Consider the following 12,931-nt stretch of genomic DNA (forward strand, 5'->3'; position numbering starts at 1 on the left):
GCACGGGCTCCCCTCACTACAGGCCTGTGTTGTTTTGCAGCAGGTGAGAGGCTCAGAGAGCACCCCCTCTCCAGGCAGCCTGGTTCCCCACAGCACACAGCCATTCCTACCCGCTCCCTAAGGCAAGACTCCTAATGGTGCACGGGATACAGCCAGACAAGGCTAAACAAGGTCACACTCAAAACCTTACTCTGCAAAACACAAGCATTTAGCTGTCTTTAGCCTTGCATGCTCTTGTAGGCAGTATCAGATATCTGTGATAATAGTATCTTATTATTTCAACGCCTCCCAGTTCTACAAAGGGGACATGTAACCATTCCATACAATCCAGATCAACACAACACTACTAACCTCGGCTTTTCCTTTCTCCTTCCCTTCGCTTACCTTCTTCTTTGCCCCCAGCTGCTGGGTGCAGCCTCACCTGAGGTCTGCCCCCTGCAGCAGCATCTCCCCAGGGAACACTCCCACCTCCACAACCTGCCCAAGACGATTAACTCCCTCAGACAGGTGATCTTGCCACTTGTGTCTAGCACAGAGAGGTTTCTGACTAACACAGGGAAACAAGTAAATAATAATATGCTCACATGGTTTTACCCTTGAATCCATCAACTATGGACATGGTACATCATTTCTATCCACTAAAAATCAAGTTTCTTATTGTAGAGAAAAGTATGGCTTCTTAAGAACAGGAATTATTCCTATTACTGGCTGGTGCAGATTAAAGCTCACGAATCTCTCAGCTTGGCTCTACTATCAACTCCAATCAAATCCCTGAATTTTCGGCTTGATAACATCAAAGAAAACTCTCAATTTGAACTGCAAAAGCAGTAATTACCTTTTCTTGTCATCTGTTAAGCCCATTGATTCTTATTAAAATATCCAGTTCTCTCTCACTGGACACTTGCTCTGGAAAACTACATGAAACCGACGCAGTGGAACCACAAAGTGAGTTTTATTTCACCTCGCTCCCTGCCTGTCTCGGATTTCCCCCGGACTATGCAATATGCACACCGGCACCGCAGAGCCCGACCCGCTGCCGGAGGGTGCGGTGCGGGGGTACGCCCGTGACCCCGAGACACCCGGACCTGTGGATGTGGAGGTGGCAAAGGACTCCCGCGGGATTTTTTGTGCCCCGCGCCCGCTCCGAGGGACCCTCCTGCACGGCGGGGCCGGGGGCGCCGCTCACCTGAGCGGGGCGAGGGGTGAAGCCCCCGAACGGCGCATCCCCCGCCGAAGCCCCGCCGAGCCGCGCCGCCCCCCGCAGCCGGGGCCGCGCTGCCCGCAGCCGCCACCGGAGCCCCGCCGGGAGCCCCGGAGCCGCCGGGCAGCGGCAGGCGGGACCCGGGATGCCGCCGGAGCAGCGTCCCCTCCGCACCCTGTATGTGCGTGCGTGTGTCCCGCGTCCCCCGGACAGCCGCTCTCCGCGCAGGCGGGGGGAGAAGTTGCAACAAACTCCCGGCACGGCGGCGATGCCCCCCCGGCCCCCGGTGAGCCCGCGGCCCCGCGCGTACCTGCAGCCGCTCCGTGGCCGGCTGCCACATGGTGCCGGCGGCGGGAGGCGCTGCCGAGCGGGCACCGCGCGCGGCTCTGCGGGCGCGCGCCCCCCGCGCCCGCCCCGCCCCGCCCCGCCCGCGGCCCCGCCCCGCCCGCGCGCGGGGCCACGCGCCGGCCCGCCGGGACCGGGAACGGCATCCCGGGGGTGGGGGGACACCGCATCCCGGGGGACCGGCGGGGACGGGGAGACAGCACACCCCGGGGGACCTGCGGGGACGGGGACGGCGCCTACCCCCGACTGCCCGCACCGCCGCATCGCCGGCGTCCCCGCGGGCACTCGCTGTGCGCCGCCTGGGAGGATCGGGGGCCCCCTCCAATGGGAGCCTTCCCTTGAGGAGCTTTCCTCATCACAGCTAAAACTTTCTCCTCCTGTTCTGCACACAGGACACTGCCCGGCTCTGTAAGGTCCTGCCCGTGCCCATGCCCGGGCTGCTGGTGGCAGTGGAGGGGCGTGGAGCGCAGGGAGCCACCGACCGGGTGAGGAGCCCCCCTGCCCTGTCAGTGCTGGGGTGGTCCTCCGGGGGGCCCGCACCACCATCAAGGCCATATTCAGCTGTTTCACAGTGTTGGGTACCGACAGCCCCAGCAGGACAATCAGCTGTGCCCCGGCAATTACGAGGACACGCAAACGCTGCGCAGGCATTGCTCTTCCCTGTGGAGACAAAAATGCCACAGCAAAGTGAAAGTCTCTGCAGGTTCCTGAGCCACACCGAAGAACACTTTTCCCAGGCACAAAAACTGACCCTGGCCCTCCCTGCTGACCTGGGGCTGCCTGGGCAGCACCTCATGCTTGGATGAGGGAGGATTAGTTAAAAACCCAGAGGAGTCTGTGTCATGCTTGTCCCGAGCATTGATCACCACACCCCACAACCTGCAAGCCAGGCTTCAACCTGCTGTAGGTGCACAAGCCCCAGGGGCACATGTTGTATCCTTTGACTGTCAGTGTTTTAGACAGCAAAGCAAAACAATACTAAAGGGAATCTTCTCAAAAAACCGGGCATCAGGCTCACCTTCAGAGAAACCATGACCTTTGGCAGAGCAGCTCTGCCACAGGGTCTCTCTCAAGGACCAACCCCTTGAGAGACTTTGCAGGATCCAGGTGAGGCTGCATGTGATCAGAGAGGCCTCAATGAACATGAACTTTTAAACTGTTTCTGAAAAGACTCCACCAGTATATCCCTTGGCAGTGATGGCCTAATTAAAGCAATTCAGGTTTTGCAGCTCCATTTACTGATGCATCACCCTCTTCTCTCCAGGAAAGCAAGCACTAACCCCACACCAGCTCTTGGCCAAGGTGCTCACCAGAGCTCTTCCAACACTGTGTCCCTGTCACTCTCTGATTTCTTCCAACTGGTGCTTACACTCCTGCGTGAGGGCGTTTTCTAAAAGTCTTGATCTTCCTCAAGGGAGCTCTGGAGCAGTTTCATTGATCCTTCCCTTATGGGTAAATCCACCCGCCATCATTGCCTGAACCAACTGGGAGCTGGCACAACCCAGGCTGTCAGCAGCAGGGCACACAAAGGAAGTTCAGGATCTGCAATTAGCAGGAGGAGACCAACCCTGTGGCTGGAGGCTGCCTCTCTCTTAGTTTACACGAATTTTAACTAAAACAATTGAAGAGGGAAATTTGCATTTGCTGCAAAATGGGTGGCATGTTATGAGAACAAACAAGCAGAACCAGTCAATTTCCAAAAGGGTATGAAAACAAGAGAATATGAATGCTGTAGGCTGCAGTTGTATGAGAGGAAGGTAGAAATATGCTCACACGTGGGGAGGAGCAGCTCAATTGCAAATTTCTGAAATCAAACTGGCTGATTAAAAAGCAATTTGTGAGTCCCTGAGCCCCAGCAGCATCTTCCCCAAGCCTTACCCCTCACCAAGGCAGCAAGTGGCACTGTGGGGACAAGAGAGCTACAGAGTCATTCTGCTTGTGTTTGTTTAGCCTCCAGGTGTACTGAAGCATCACTTGGGCTGCCTCAGTAAATCCAGCTGCTTTTGCCATTTTGGACATGCCCCACGAGCCCTCAGCAGGAAACTCAGTTTCCAGCCATGCCGGGTGCTGCTGGGGTGGCCAGGCACCAGCCAGAGCCCGGCTCAGGAAATGATCCATTAAACTTGGGTGACTTCATGTCACAATCTCACTAAGATGAGGTAATTTTTACCTAGGCTTTCTAATATTTTAATCCAAGCATCATTTTTTATTTGGTATTTAAGCTGTTCTGCATTAGGTAAGTCCTGCTGCAAGCCAGTCAGAGATCTTTAGCTTTCGCTTAAATAAATAGTGTGAAATCCTATTTCCAGGATGTACTGTGTTCCAGAATGTGCCTGTAAGAAGATACGAAGGGGTTTTTTCTACCAGTTTTCCTTTTATTGGGCCAAATTGTGGAGTTTCTCTTCTCGGAATGAGTTAATAATAAGACAATTCTTTCCAAAGACTGCAATACATTATGCAGGTTGGTCCCACTTCTCTCACTCTCCTTCACTCCAGTGCTCATAGGACAGAAATAGTGGAGCCAGGGGAGATCTTGCATTTCAAAAGGGAATATTTGATGCAATAGGACCAATTTCACTTCCATTCACATAGTAAATTTGAAGCATTTCCAGTGACTCCAGGATATTTTGCCTCTTTTAATGACTTTTAGCTGTTGAATTTGTCTTCCTTTTGTACTATCTCATCCCCTAATGTAAGGTCTTTATAGCAACATAGCTGCTCTGCATTTGAAAACAAAAATAAACTTTTTTTTTAACTCCAACATTGCCTTTTAATTAACTAAACTTATCCAATTGCTGATCCCAAATAATTATTTCACTTTAGAAGCTACATTTAACTTTAGGAGCACTATTATTTCTCACTGAAACATGATTAGAAGAGTCAGTCCGTTATTTAAATGCTGCTTCCCCAAATATTTTGCAGACTCCACAAGTCCTGTTTTCAAGATCCTCTTTTTGGTTACACAAGTTTAAAAAGCATACAGAAGTCATTAACCACATTTTTATTGTTATTATTATTAATTCAGTTTACCTTGGATTTGCTTTTGTAGAGTAAGAGTTTGCCTAATTAACAAATTTAAAGTTCTGTAAAGTGCTGTAATTAATAGCATACTTCCAAACTCTAAATACTCTTGTTATTCTTTAACACTTTGTCAAATCACTCAAAGCAAGTGCAGCTTCCTTACACAGATGAAGGACACCAGACACAAGGTGTGAGCTTTCCAATATCTTTCCGAAAAAATGTTTAGTGCCTCAGCAACCCAAAAGATACTACCCAAGTAATTCGAGCTGTTTTCTTTGACAACTGTCACATTTTTTAACATTGAAGTTAACAATAAACATATTTTTATGCAGAACTTCATCTCATGAAGATGACAAAGCTGGATAGGATGGCATGATCTCAACTTTATGCCATATAAATGTATCAGAGGCAATACCCAAGTTAGAGATTTCCAGTTCCCATGGCAGGGTGTGCACTTTGGAGTCTTGGTATCAGGGAGCCACAGAGTGGGCATTGCTTGGGAAGGACACAGTCAGGCTGGGGCTCCAGTACCACATCCAGCCATGGGATGCAGGCAAGGGTAGGTAGAGGCAGCATCAGAGCATCAGCAGTTTGCAAATGCTGACAGCAGAAACGTAGGTTTTGAGGGGACTCAATCATTTGCAGGGTTCAGAGACTGTTGAGAAGCAATTTAAATTTACAGCTGCTGGCAGATATACCCCCTTTGATAGGTACAGCAGCATCTAAAGATCTGGCTCTTTACCTGGGAGCTGCCTCAAGCATGGTCACTGTCAAAGCAGCAGCAATTCAACAGTAGGGACTTCATTAAAATACTGGCAGAATGCAGACCATGTTGTCTCCAAAGGTCCTTGATTTCTTTTCAGTATTGAGTTTTGGTAATTTGAAAGGGAAATTTATTTACATACTTGCTTAGCGTATAATCCCTAATATTATTTAAGTAATCATTTCCATTCTGACTGTGTAGGTGCATTGAGATTGTTGTGCAGACACAGGAGTGCAGCTCCACCAAAGGTGGTTCATCTGAGGCCACTTCTGCTCACAGTGCATCTGGCTCATCATCCCCTTCACAGGTGTTTTAAAATGGCATCAGGAGATGCTATAACCTGAGGCAATGTGGTGTTAATGATTTGTGAAATTGAGGCAGCAGTAAGTATCCCGGGTAAGCAGGATAATTCAGGTTCAGATATACCATATTTTCCTACTTATCCAGGCTGGGCTTGCCAGAGATAATGAAGTCCTGATTTCCAATTTGCTTGAGAAGCTCTTGCTGAGGTTCCCATAGTGACCAGGTCTCTTTAATGACCTTTAATGCCAGAAGAGGTTGTGTTTCTGATTCCCTCCTCAGCTATAACTACTCGACCACCTTCCCTGAGTACCAGGACAGCTACTTCTCTTCCTCTTCCAAAAGTAACTTGGATTTTGAAGGTGGCTGAACTAAATAAAAGCATGCAATGCACAGGTAGTGACCTATTTGGTCATATTAATGTGATATCCCTTTTTTCTTGTCACCTGGTGGCCTCATCTTTAGAAAGGCAAATATTTGGTCTCACTTCTCCTTCCTTTGTGATGGCACTGTACTGGTCCTGCTCACAGCAGCAGTAAAAATAAAGCACTAAAGCCACGTTAGGTCAATAAAAGCAGAAGGGAGGTTACTGCAGAGGTCTTGCATGGATTTAAAGGGGTGCAACACTTCTGCGAAGGACAAAATATATGATACTAAAAGGGCAAGCAAGTTTTACTCTTAGTATTCCCGTCACCTCTGCCAGGCGGTCCCTCCATCGCTCCGGCAGGAGCCTGGGTGAGCGAGGGGAGCGGGCACGTCAGCCTCCCAGCAAACACAAAGTCGGTCTTTTGGAGATGCCAACCCCCTCAGAGCAGTAACGACCATGCCCCTTTTTTCCTAACCAGCACCAGGAAAGGACGGATGTGTGGATTTTGGCAGTGGCCGTGCTGCGGGGGCTGCGGCGGCACCGGCTCCCCGGGCGAAGGCGGCCCCTTGGCTCCACGCCCCGGCGGCCTCTCGCCAGCCGGCAGGAAGAACTGGGCTGCGGGGAATTCAGGCCATCTGAATCTGGGCCACAGAGGCAGAAAAAAAGAGCCTGGAAAGAGCAGGAGGAGGGGATGCAGCCGGTCTCCAGCCCCCGGGAGAGACAGGGGCACGGGGGCATGGGGAGGGACAGGGCAGGGCGGGCACGGGGAGAAATGTTGAGTGTCACCAGTCTCCCGCTGTGGTGCCAGGTGAGGGTGAGCAACCCAGGGTACAGGGAGGAAACGGGACTTTGAGGAGAGAGGCAGCACGGATGAGGAAGGGGGGAAACCCGAGGTTCAGGGAGTGCTCCCACTGTGTCAGCAGTGACACAGCTGCTGGCCAGACACCTCCTTGCAGGAACACTGATATTTCCCAGGCAGCCTCTAACAGCAAATCTTGCATTAACATAACCAAAGAACCTCAAGTCCAGCTCTTAATGCACCAATTAATCTTGTAAGCAGCAGAAAAAGACTGGCATAAAATTCTCGTTTTGACATGTGCCAGATGCTTACACCTTTCTCTCCTAGGCCCAGAAGTACTTGAAGCAAGACCCGTTAAGACCCCTGTCAGCCCTGTACACCTTTGACTGTATTGTCTTTATTTGTCAATTACTCCTGATGATTATTAAATACTTACTTGTCTGTGATAAACAGAAATATGTACCTCCACAAATCTGTACAGAGATCACAACAACCCTTACAACAGCTTTACACTAAGCTAAATCCATGGCAACTCCATAGCTCCTGTCCATGACACTTTTCTGAGTCGCGCAGATGGGATTCAATGAATTTAATTTAAATTACATCTGATTTTTAACAACATAAACGAGAGAAGAATTATGTCTATACAGAGAAGCTGGTTTTAGAGTGAGCATTGAGGAGAATGAAATTATAAAAAGGAATGAAGAATGCTGAGTGAAAAATAACACTTTGGGCAATTTTATATGCACTGGGTATTCCTGCAGATTAAGAAAATTTACCAAGAAAAGAGACTTTTTACAGTCTCCAATCAAAATTTTTGTTTGCAGAGCATCACTACAGCAAGAAGGAGGTTTGGCAATCTGTCATCTAGATTTCACAATTTTCAGCTACTCAAGTTGATCCACTAAAATAGGAAGTTTACTAGAAGCCACACTTCCTATTTCAGTGACACGTACCCAGTAGTTATTCATAAGCTTAAGGAGGCTGGTCAGCTATGTGGCAATCTGGGAGATATTTCTCCTTCCCCCACTTGTGCACAGGAAGGTAAAGAGCCGCTGCTACAGCAGCCCAAATTCTCCTGGAAGCAGCTGTGCATTCAAACATTGTTTGAGGGCTAAAACCAGATAATTTTCGAATTACGCTGCTGAGATGTTCCTGGCAGAGTGTGTAACAGTACCAGTGTCATTTGCTTAATGTAGTCACTGTCTCCCACAACCAACAACTGCTACCAATAAAATCCTAATGGTTGAGTACATTCAGGCACATAAAGGTGCAGAAAACCAAAACTACTGTAGGACAAGAGACACATATTCTCTGTTCTCTAGTGGTTCTCGACTGTAGAATGTAAGACAGAAAATAGAGCAGAGTTCAGGGATGAAAACATGCTCCAATTCACCAGAGTCCCAGTTAAGAAAAGGCAGACAGGTAGCTGGGAAGGGCCACCTTCTTGGTCCCCAGCCTGGGCACTGCACCGATTATCAAGAAGATTTTTAACACATCTGCTGTTGGGTGGATGTGAACTGATTTTCTGCCAAATACCCATGCAGGTTGTAAATAGAGATTTACAAATCATCCAGAAATGCACAAGAATCACCCTCTTGTGTACAGTAATTTAGTGGGACCTGAGTCCTTTTTAAGTTTTTGGGAACCAGAGTGAATGCAGAGAGCCCTCACTGAAGGTATAAGGCTGACGCCATCAACATTTCACCTAAGATTTTATGAAGTCTTAAACATGTAAAATGTCTTCAACCCTAGAAGAGGCAAAAATACATAACAGAAAGTTAACAAAGCTCAAAACTTCTTCATTAAGCTCATGCTTAAATTTAACCAGGAGCAGTCCCCAGCATGGCAATGCAGCTGGACTTACATGCTTTGCTCAGAGCCCTGCAGGAGCTTATGTCAAGGCATGAGCAAGAGATGGTTAAATAGCTGGACCTGTGGCAGTCAGAGGGACCCTCGATGGGTCTCTCACATAAAATGCCAATGCCACATAGAGCAGTTTTTGTGCAAGTAACACATCTATGATTAATTATGAAATTAATTATTATGAGATAGGATTTGCGTTTGTTCTTTCAAAAAGCATTGTCTTTTTAAAGAAATTTAAGGGTTCTGTTCCTCTTTGGTGTGTAACAGAGAATACATCCCTATACTGAGGGAAGGGATTTGCCGACTATTGCTGCAGAATATTACACAGAAAATTGCACTCATAAATCACCCTTGACACTGAAGTTTGAAGAAGAGGGATGTAAATCAGAGACAACACATAAACGAAAAAGAGAGAGACAATGAATTCTCAGAAATCTCAAAGCTGACTTGCTTTTGAATAAAGAGCACATTTAACTGTTGATTTGAAGTCTGATATTATTTCTCTGCCCGCAATTTCTGCCCTTCTTGAAAGGTACTGCCAGATGGGAAAAGAGAAGATGACTATATTGCTTATGCAAAATCAGGGCTTCTCGAAAATCAATTGAGAAAACATGCCAGCCCTAATGCCAGGGTAGGGCAGTGGTTTTGTTGGGAATTTTAGTTTTCTCTACAGACAGTAGTCCACTACACTGATGTAAAATTAGATGGTATTAACTATTTTTTACAGCAATTTTGTGGTTTATTGCATGAAACTTTAAAATGTCATCAAAGCATCACCATATTTGCCATTCAATAATCTATTCCATTCAATAATCTATTCCAAATGAAATCTTTCAAAATTCAGCAACATATATCACTAAGTAAATCACAGCTGTGAGACACTTTTGATTTAAACCTGATGCGTCAGTCAATACTGCTAGCTTACTACCTTATTTTAAATCTCACATGTATTAAAATATAATAACCCTTCAAAGCTACCAGGGACTAAAGCATCTCCATGGAATCGTAAAATATTCTCCCCATGGAAATGAAACAAGTGAAAGGCAGAGAAAAACTGATAAATTTTGTATGTAACTCAGCGCTCTAAAAATCTCATCCCATCTTTGTCCTTATCGCACACAGACAACACAGGGCACAGGGAAAGAGGGGAGGCAGTGTGCTGAGTACTGGAGATAAAAATAACTGGTCATCATATGGAGAACAATCTCAAGCTCAAATTCACAGCAAGATGAAAATGGAATGGCATTACAGGCAATGCAAAAGCAGATCCATCCTTATTTACATGACATTTTGCCAGTTTCATTTTGACAGACCTTTCTAGCAAATGCCATACAAAGGGAAAACAACTAAAATAAATGTTCAAATTAAATTAATTAGTAGGAGGAACTGGTGTCAGGTACAGACCACAAATAAGACAATACGGACAGCACATTTTAGGTACAAAATCCTTGAAATAAATTATTTCACATCATGACACTTATTGCCTGGTTGCCTTCTACACATGACAGATGCAGTATAACAACTCAAACAACCACAGACTGCTCTGCAGAATAAATATCAGTGCCATACCCTGGGATCTACAAACACAGTATTCAGCAAGCTAATACTGATTTCTACTCCCTGTAACCTATCCATGAGCTGCACTGTTCTCAGGGAGAAAGAATAAGAATTGGAACCTTTGTGTTCTCTCTGTCTCAATACAATATAGAAAATAAGCTGGCTTATAGGACAGTACAGAAACTGTACACTTGAGCCATTATTTTTTCCAAACCAGAAGTTAAAGTTAACCTTCCGGCAGGTGGCTGAGGTAAATGAAGCTTTATCATGCATGAAATTGCCCTCATGGTCCTCATACTCATTAACAAAGTGTTTTCTTGAAGCTTACAGTGGCCAGGAGTGCAGGTGAAAGGGAGTAAGAACAAAGGTTCTCTTTCTTGGTTTCATAGGCTTGATGGCTTAAGACACAAAAAAAAATATACTATTATTCTAATTGATATGGTGGTGATCGGTCAAAGGTGGACTTGATGATCTTACTAGAGTCCTGGTGGAGCAATGCCATGCTGTGACATTGCTGTCCTGATGCAATATTAGATGCAGTCTTTCATCAACCAAAGCACTTATGAGAAGGGAGGAAGAGATTGAATTAATCAAAGACTTAGAGAGATGGATGAGTCAGGAGAGTGTCATAAGTTCATCCTGTTCTATCTGGCCAAAGAGTTTCAGACACAGGAACTCTCCATTGACCAATTTGCAGCTGTTTTTCCTGCTTGTCTTCAGCTATGATGCCAATGGTTAAGCTTCTCCATAAGATGCCCTAGAGCAGCAAGGCAGAATATACTGCACGAGCAAAGGGATAAAGCAAAGGATGGTGAGATACATTATGATCACATAACCAACCATTACAATTGAGGGTGAGAAAGTATTTTGCTGACAAACTAATTGCTATTGTAGCTTCTACATGCCAAAATAATATAAATTGCATTAGGCTATTTTCTCTTTCCACAGAAGCTACACGTATTTTTGTTACCTTGTGCAATCTGTATCTGGTTTCTAGGCTCAGACTCCAGGCAGATTTACTTCACATTACTTCAAACCCACATAAGTGAGTAAAGAACTGCAGTGAAGATCAGAACAGTCACACTCTGCTTTCCTTGAGCAGTGCTGGACTGACATCAATGTATAGGCACACGCAAACTTGCTCATATGGAAACATGAATGGAATTCAGAGTTTAAGACACTGCAGATTCAGATTATTGTTCATGTGTATATTACTCCCAGGAGATGGAAGAGAAGTCCCAGCTGGCTTCATAAGAGATCTCTGTTCTGTTGCAAGGAGCTACTCTGACAGGAAGTAGACCAGTCCACAGGAAAAGAAATAAGTCAAAATTTTGCAGTGAAGGACATCTCCTTGAGAAGATAGCATTGCTTCCAGAGTGATAAACATGATCTCTTCTGGTCTGTGGGATGCTAGCAAAGAGCCTAGGGTCAATGATATAGAGCAGATTTTTTCCCTTAAACTATTCCTGGTCTGTTATTGAAGAAAGCACAGCAGACAAGCTTATTTTCCTAAATGATTAACTTTGCTGCCTTTTCTGCTCTGAGCGTCAGATAAAGAAGTTTATTCAGTTAGCTTATTTATTTACATTCCTTTGCCAAAGATCTCACCAAACAAAGCCTATTTGATGATTTATTCTTTGCTAAAGGGGAAGCTTATTTACAATAATCATCTTATCATAAACTTCTTAAAAGGAGGATTTGAAACTGGAATTCATAATAACAGAGAAATCTGACTTTTCCATGGAGGTCATATTTGTTATACATTTTGCACTGTAGAAGAAATGAAGCCAGCTGAGCCCAGATGAAGCTGTGGCATAACCCCTTTGAAGTTTTGTTTGTTTTCACTGAGTGACCCATGTTCTGCCGGAAGGGATCACCTTCACCTATTCGGAGCTCTTCCAAAATATGAGGGGGGAAAAGGATATAAAGGATTCAGATGCTGGGTCCACTAAAGGGACTCTGCAACACAGAAGTTACACAAGAGGGATCACCTCTAATGAAAACAGCAGAAAGAGTCAAGAAGTACAAAGACAACTTCTGAGCGACGCCTCTGCAGTGACCAGCACATCAGCCTGAGAAAGAGCTGGTGGGAGCTGAGAGCACATCACAGTCTGCCCATCTTTGGAACCATCTCTGGCATTTTCAGGGAGCAGCAGTTTTCTGATTGCTTAGGTGTTAGACTCTGGCTGGTCCCATCTCCCTGATGAGATGTTTAAAATGTACACATAAAAGTGTCTCAGAGTCAAATTTGCCTTATGCCAACCCTCCTGACCCCGCACAACTACAGTGTTTTGGCAGATGCTCAGCCAAAGTCTCAGGGAACAGAAGACAAACATGCAAGGAGGAGATACAGCAGATCAGTTCCCTGTCTCTCATCTGGCATTAGCTGTGTGCCTCACCCCTCTCTCCCTACTCCACTGCTCGTGAGAGCATTTCACAAGGCTGATGGATGCTGAGAGATAAAACATATTTTAAACAAAAATTTTGTTTATATTTTCTTATAAAATAAAAGGTGCCTGACAATCACAACCCAGTGCACATCTCTCTCAGTAGGTTTGAAGAGAAGGTTTGGACATACACTGGACTGCCCTGACACTCCCATTTCTTATGTTTGGAACATGAACTCATTAGCTCTTGATAATACACTAATTATTTTGATTATTCATAGCAGGAAACGGCATGGGAGACTAAACCCTTTGCTGAATTAATCTG

The 12,931-nt window shown here is 45.9% G+C and overlaps 1 protein-coding gene across 1 annotated transcript in view; it reads right to left on the minus strand.

Moving 5' to 3' along the window:
• PID1 (phosphotyrosine interaction domain containing 1) overlaps window positions 1-1,586 on the minus strand; it is an 86,283-nt gene extending 84,697 nt beyond the window's left edge. Inside the window, exon 1 of the mRNA XM_017822436.1 lies at window positions 1,512-1,586. Within this exon, the coding sequence (XP_017677925.1) occupies window positions 1,512-1,541 (30 nt within the window). The 5' untranslated portion in view covers window positions 1,542-1,586. The remainder of the gene's footprint in view (window positions 1-1,511) is intronic.
• Window positions 1,587-12,931: the final 11,345 nt, after the last annotated feature.

The sequence above is a fragment of the Lepidothrix coronata genome, unplaced genomic scaffold (genome assembly GCF_001604755.1).
Source record: "Lepidothrix coronata isolate B3197 unplaced genomic scaffold, Lepidothrix_coronata-1.0 Scaffold97, whole genome shotgun sequence".
Classification (NCBI taxonomy): domain Eukaryota; kingdom Metazoa; phylum Chordata; class Aves; order Passeriformes; family Pipridae; genus Lepidothrix; species Lepidothrix coronata.